Source organism: Numida meleagris, chromosome 5 (genome assembly GCF_002078875.1).
Source record: "Numida meleagris isolate 19003 breed g44 Domestic line chromosome 5, NumMel1.0, whole genome shotgun sequence".
NCBI classification, from domain to species: Eukaryota; Metazoa; Chordata; class Aves; order Galliformes; family Numididae; genus Numida; species Numida meleagris.
This window is the reverse complement of record NC_034413.1, coordinates 62,443,699-62,450,606: the sequence shown is the minus strand read 5'-3', so window position 1 is coordinate 62,450,606 and position 6,908 is coordinate 62,443,699. Positions and strand designations below refer to the sequence as shown.

At 45.2% G+C, this 6,908-nt stretch overlaps 1 protein-coding gene across 5 annotated transcripts in view; it reads right to left on the bottom strand.

Annotated features, from left to right (window-relative positions):
• Positions 1-6,908, bottom strand: part of LOC110399553 — an 8,571-nt gene continuing 1,663 nt past the window's right edge. The window contains exons 1-4 of one of the 5 annotated variants that reach the window (XR_002439275.1): positions 6,008-6,889; positions 5,153-5,761; positions 3,411-3,521; positions 1-1,719 (exon numbers count right to left, since the gene is read on the bottom strand). Coding sequence is in view for 2 of the 5 variants with exons in the window: in XM_021398470.1 (XP_021254145.1) it covers positions 5,488-5,761; positions 6,008-6,780 (1,047 nt within the window). In the remaining 3 variants the exon portion in view is untranslated. Of the gene's footprint in view, positions 1,720-3,213; positions 5,762-6,007; positions 6,890-6,908 lie in introns of those variants that run through there. The other 4 variants (XR_002439274.1, XR_002439273.1, XM_021398471.1 and 1 more) reach the window with 4 other exon arrangements.

The following is a 6,908-nucleotide window of genomic DNA, read 5'->3' as shown; positions in this document are numbered from 1 at the left end:
TTCTCTTTACAAAGAAACATGGCTTTATTTATTACAAGTCATTTTTGCTCGCACATTTGACTCTTAAATTATCCTCAGCATTGAACCCTCATCTGCTTTGCAGATGGAAAGCAGTACTTACCAAACAGTCTTCATTGTCTGGGGTATCCCCAGCCCACAGTCAAACCGTTTTGATGTCCTTCTGACCACTTTCATCTTCACGTTGTCCCTGAGGCTCAGTTGGGCTTCCTGGATTTCCCAGGCAGGCAGTAATCAGTATGTTCTCTGCAAGCTGTGATGAGCAGAGATGGGGCTCTGCTGTTGAGCTGGTTGGAAGTCATGTATGGTTTGAAAATTGTATTGGTGCTATCAGCTGAAAATAATCTGTTGTTGCTACATCGCTAGTTCTAATGGTGGAAAAAAAAACAACTGCTGCTCCTACTGAGATTATCTACAGAAAGACAGTACCCTTCCTTACCAGCTGGAGCAATGGAGAGGAGCTGAGGAGGGACCTCTTTCCAGGTATAAAAGTCAATGTATTAGCATTTCAAAGGTCAAGTTTTTCTTAATGTGCACATGACACCATGTTTCTTCCTGGTAATTGCTGGACTCTTGACGTTTGTCTTGTGTTTTAAACAAATTTTTGGCAAAACTGCTGATGTGCCTCTGACGTGACCTTGAACTCTTGGCTCTTGTTCTAGGATCCCCCTTCAAGTTCAGCTCTTCATTGGCACTCCCTGAAATGTGTAACTGGTTGGAAGTTTAATGGTTGGAGTTATTCAGTAGTAAGTAGATTTGTTCACCAAGTTAGCTTTGGATAAGACTTTACAGTGAAGACCTTTGCCCCTCTCTTCATAGATGCTGTCAGTGCTGTCCTCATTGGTCACTGTTCGTTATTGGCTAAACAAGACACACAAAAACACACACAAGCTCTGTTTTCAGATCTGTCCTCCATTCTTTCCACAATGGCCAAGTAGGACCAGCCAGTCCTCAGCTGGCTGGCACGAATGCTGTCCCCATGAAAATGAGCATTCCTTGTGGCATAGAGGGGCAGCACTGGGGTAGGTTTGCTGGCTTCTGCCCCAGACCTTGCTCCAGTAGGAGCACAGTGTCTGGTTGGCACAAGGTTGCATGTCCTTCCTCTTGTTATTTAGCTAAAGAACAGCTCTGGAGGGACGCTGATCACAGCTGAAAAGGGCCTGGGAGGGACAGCAGAGTGTGGTGTCAGACAAGCTGAAGAGCATGCAGAATTGTGAACTTCAAGGTGTCTCATGTACTTAGGTTGGTAACCAATTTTCTTTCTGAGTCCCTTTGATTCAGCATCAATGCTTTGGATGAACCACAGCATATTTTAGTCTCTTGTGTGTTTTTTTCTGCTCAATTTTGACTATTCCACCTTCAGTTTGATAGTCCAGAGAATGTACCTTTATTCTACACAGGAAGAACAGAAGTTCCTGATCAGCCTGCACCAGATGTTACTTCATGCCCTTTTTATTCTGGCTCTCTTGTTTTTCTCTGAAGATAACAATCCCAGTCTTTTCCATCTTTTGTGAATTGCCATGACCTTGATCCTTGCCCTTGTTGCTCTTCTTTGAATCTTCTGGAGTTCCCAGTCTCCTTGAGATGGCTGGTCCACAGACCTATGTCAAGACGCTCCATCTTTTCATTGCATTTTGTCTTCAGTGAAAGGAGGGTAACTCTGATCTTTTCAATTATGAGACTGCAAAACCTTAAATGATTCTTTTAAAACAAAAAATAAAATTGTCCCCCTTGATTGCTGTGTTGAGCAATTAACAGAGCAAATGTACCAATAACTTTTAAGGATTTTTTTACTTCTCCAGTTCAAGAATTTCTCCCTGTCTTTGGTCCATCAGTGCCCTCCTCCTTTTCCTCCTCTTCACTACCAAAAAATGAAGTCTTCCTTTCTACTGGCTTTCATAGACTCACATTTCCATACCCTCTTGTCTTCCCTATTGGCTCAAGTAATGCACAGAAACTTCCAATTTAGCATGATATCCTTGTCTCTGATGGGAATGTATTTTACGGCCTTCACTGCCTTCAGCAATATTCATGTCACCTCCAAATGGCTTTTGTTGGTTTGTTTTCCAGTTTTAACTTCAAGTGTCTGATTAATAAATATCTCCTCCATTATCACTGCAGTGCATTACTACAGTGAAGTGATAACGCACAGGTATCCCACCTGCTCTTTCAATCTTTGAGTTTTGCTTTTAGTTGGGTAAATGTGAGGCTCATGAAGGGCTGTGTATCTGAATTTTAAATGCAGTGATTACTTTGTGTGAACTCTCAGTGTATATTAACTGGTGGGATGCAGTCTACAACACCTTAAAGTAAACCAAGAGTATTGACACAAAGTGAGTATGAGGTAGCTGTCCTATCATTTCCTACTCTATGCTGAGTAACCTTCCCATATGGGCAAGGCTTTAGCTAAAGGTTCAGCTAATGCTTTCTTTTGAATTTGATCCACTATAATACTTCAAACTAAAGAAGTCAGCTGAAGTGGGACACTGGGGAAAGATTAAGATGAATTAAGTAAAGGTGTGACATTAAATTGCATTAGTTAAAGCCCACCAAATCCCCGTGTGGATGCTCTCCCTTTAAGACCTAAAATATCCACAGTTTCCTTTACATTCTATTCTGAAAGGCCTAATCCTAAAATGTTTGTGCTGGGGGTTTAAGGCCTTCTTGCTCTCCCATCTTCAGTTTATTCAACTTAAATGCCTTAGCTAGACAGCAAATCCAAGGTAAGAGCAGACGGTTTCCTGCTCCACTTATAGCTTGTGTTTTAAGGCAGAGAAATTGATTCTCTAACTTCTGCCTCATTGTGTCATTTGAACAATTTATGTTAGGAAGAGTGCTATGTTATCATTTATGTTGCTTTTTCTGTCTGTTAGGCATCTCGGCACGGGACATTAAACATCTTCTTTCCTTTTAATCTGGAGAGTTATAATGTTAATTTTACAGGAATGCCATGTGGGACTACATCAAATGTATCACAGATAGCTGAATGTCTTATGTCCACACAAAACCATCCTGACTAATGCTGACTTGCTACCTTTCTGTTTCCAGACAGATACATCTCATATCAAACCATTACTTTTCATTTTCTCTGGAATTTTTGTAATGTCTTCTGATCAAGTTTGTAAAATAAACGAGCAAGTCAAGGCAGGCATGTTTGTGCCATTAAAAACCAATCTGATGTGAAGACTTCAAGGCTTCAGAACAGCATTCTCCTTTAATGAGATTTAGGAGCAGAAAAGATTTTGAAGATTAAGAAAGGAGCTAGGTGACTTTCCTTCGAACCAATATTTTCTGTAATAAATTCTTTTTGTTTGCAGACATTAGATGCACAGGTACTTTCAGACATATATAATTATGTTTCTCTGTATTAATTAATGTTTGGACAAGCTTACCATACCACCGTGTGACTGGTTACCATTGATTCCTGATCTGCCAGCAATACAGGGCAGTGCAGTCTCACCCAGTTGAGTCAGGCTTCCATGGGATAATGGACTGAAAGCCGGCTGTAAGACAAAAAAAAAAAATTATATATATAAAAGATTAAAACACAAATTCAATGAGGGATGTTGAAATAAAGAGGAGCAATTTACAGATAACGTGAGTGGATATTCACACAATGGACTCATTTAATTTTCTGCATTGAGTATTTGTGCTAGTTAAATCCCTGGTGAGACATTTGAATTGAAAAACTGGATGGAAGATTTTCAAGCTTTTACTAGCAATTGGTTCCGGATGACAGCTAATGTTGAAACATCAAGTGTTCACCTAGGCCCTTCTAAAGCATCCTTCATTGTATCGCTTGCACAAGCTAACATTAACTAGGGCTACAGCAGATTTAGGAGGAGTGAAACTGAGGAAGGCATTTGATAGCTATGCAATTAAATGGCATATTTGCATTTTTTCACCAGTTGTGTGTGTTTGAAAGAGTGGGACTATTAGCTGAGTCCCCACATCTGTGTGGGGAAGGGGAGGAAATGAGTGAGTTTTATCCTTGTTTTACGTAAGGAAGGACAGAAAGCAAGCATGGAAATTTCATCCCAGAGCAGCTTCGGCTTTGCTAGAAGCTAGTAGCTGGCTGCAGAAATTCCTGACTGAAGACCTTCAGTTTGTCATGCAGGAAGGAAAACAGGATGATTCTCCTTGCTCTATGCCATTATTTCTGAAGCTGCTGCCTGTTTAAGACCTTTTAAAACACAAATTCTCCAAAGAATCCCGAGAGCCGCTCTTTCAATATAAAGTCTATTTACGGTTCCTATTTCTCATAGTTTCTGCACGATCAGATTCTCACTGCTGTAGGTGCTCAGTTCCTCTTAAAACAACAAAAAAACTGACATGTGAAAATCGGAGCACGTCTTGCTTAAAGTCACAGAGGATTGGTAATGTACAGAAACCAAATATGCTGAGTGTTACTTCTTTGCTTTAAATACAGCAGTCTTCTTCATATTGTACTATTAATTGCTAAACAAAATGTTTGAAAAGCAGGTTCCAATCGATGCATCCCCGGAGGAAGGCTTGTGCTCGCCCTGCAGAAAGCTGTCATTGCTCCATGTGTTTTAAAAGAAGGTTTTAGTGCTGAGCTCCTTGACTCAGACTTAATGAAATTCAAAAGGTGTTGGCTTTTTTTTTTTTTGACAGGTATAAATGAATGGAGTCACCAAAGTAATTGTCTTTGAAGAGAAAAAGAAATCAAGCTGCATAAATGTACATCTTCCTTCGGTTTCTAAAACTCTATTTTTGGAAATTAAAAAGCTTTAGTAGAGGGTTGGACCAGGTGATCTCCAGAGACCCCTGAAGATACTGTGTGTGATTCTGTGATTATTCAGCAAGCAGGTTAATGTCACTTCTTGTATTCATGTAAAACTAAATGACTGCATGAACTGTAGCTGCGTTTTATTAACTCCTTCCTCTGTTCATGCAGAGCCAGTGCAATTATTTTGAAATATACTTATTGCACAAAGTCAGGGCAGATCTTCAAACTGGGTCTTCATGTCATCAACTCTTTCTTAATGCAGCTTATTACACCATAACTGCATGGCACCATCTATGACCTGCATAGGGCTGCAGACTCTTATTAAGGCATGTCGTTAAAAGAACTAGAAGCCCTACATGAAGTAATTTAGCACTGCTGACTCACCAGGCAGATGCATCCTCATCCTAACAGGACCTGACGAAGGGTGTAAGCCTTGTGGTGGGGACAGGGCGATCCTGTAGGACAACCTGGGAACAACCCAGCCTCTGGCAAAACGCTTTGGGCTGCTGCTGATTGAGTGACTCACAAAGCTAAGCCCTGTGAAGCTGGTAAATTTCACCCAATAGAGCTTACGTGGATTTTGGCTTTGATCCAGGAAAGCACTTAAGCACATGCTTAATTATAAGCAAGTGACATCAAGCAATTTAGTTAAGCACGTGTTTAAGCGCGGTTCTGGGCTAAAGACTTTATTTAGAGAAACAGAGGAGTGTTTGTAAGCCCTAGAAGAGAACGAAGCTGGAGGCCGCATGAGGAACCACGACACAGAAGTTGTGGAGGTGTGGATGCTTTGGGTGCAGAGCTGTCCTGAGGAACGGCCACATCTGTGGAAGATTTGGCCTCCAGCGGTTCCTCACATCCTTTGCAGTCATGGAGAACACCATGATCACAGAGATGACGGTCTGCTGATTTGAGATTTCTGGCTGGACACTGAGGCATCCCATGGCCGCCGTCCCTTCACGCGTGCTGCTGGTTGAGTCCCAGTGGGCATGCAAGCTGGGGGAATCATGGGATCGTTAAGGTTGAAAAAGACCTCTAAGATCATGCAGTCAAACCGCCAACCCATCCCCATCACGTCCCTCAGTGCCACATCTGCATGCCTCTTGAACACCTCCAGGGTTGGTGACTCCACCACGTCCCTGGGCAGCCTGTGCCAGTGCATCACCACCCTTTCAGAGAAGAAATGTTTCCTAACATCCAACCTGAACTTCCCCAGCACATCTTAATGCCTATCGCTGTTACCTGGGAGAAGAGGCCGACCACCTCGCCACAACCTCCCTTCGGGGAGTTGCAGAGAGCAACAAGGTCTCCCTTGAGCCTCCTCTTCCCCAGACTGAACAATGCCACTCCCTCAGCCGCTTCCCATAAGATGCGTTCTCCAGACCCTTCACAGCTCCGCTGCCCTTCTCTGGACAGGTTCCAGGGCCTTGATATCTTTCATGTAGCGAGGGGCCCAGCACGGAACCCAGCACTTGAGGTGCGGCCCCGCCAGTGCCGAGAACGGCCATGGCGAAGCCCTCCACGGGTGAAGCTGAGGGCTGTGTGAGGAGCCGGAACATAGAGCCGTGCAGGTGCAGGCGCTTCGGGTGCAGAGCTGTTCCGAGGAACGGCTGCACGTGAGGGAGATGCGGCCTCTGGTCGTTCCCCAGATCATTTGGGGTTGTGGAGGACACGGCGATCACGGAGGGCTGGGACTTCTGGCCGCCGCCCCTCCGTGCACGTTGCCGGCTGGGTCCCAGCGGGGAGAGGGGAACTGCGGCGTTGCTCCCTCCAGCATCGCCGTAACGTCTCCGCTGGCAGCGAGGCACTGACGACACCTCTTCTCCACGCACCTTCAGCGGGAAGGAAACCGCGAATGGAAGCGAAGAGGAGCAGCGCAGCGCGCAGCCCGCCCTCGGTGACCGCGCCCGGCTCGGGGGCGCGCTCCCGCCCGCTGACCCGCGCGTAACCCTGCGGGCGCTGTGCTCAGCGCGGCTCCGCTCCTCGCCCCGCCGGTCCTCCGGGCGCCTTCCCATGGTGCACCGCGGCGCGGCGGCGCTCTGGCCGCGCTGTCGCTGTCACCGCCAGCAGGAGGCTGAGGGCCGGCGCCGCCGGAGCAGGAAGAAGCCGCCGCCGCCAACTTCCTCTCGGCCTCCCCTCCCCC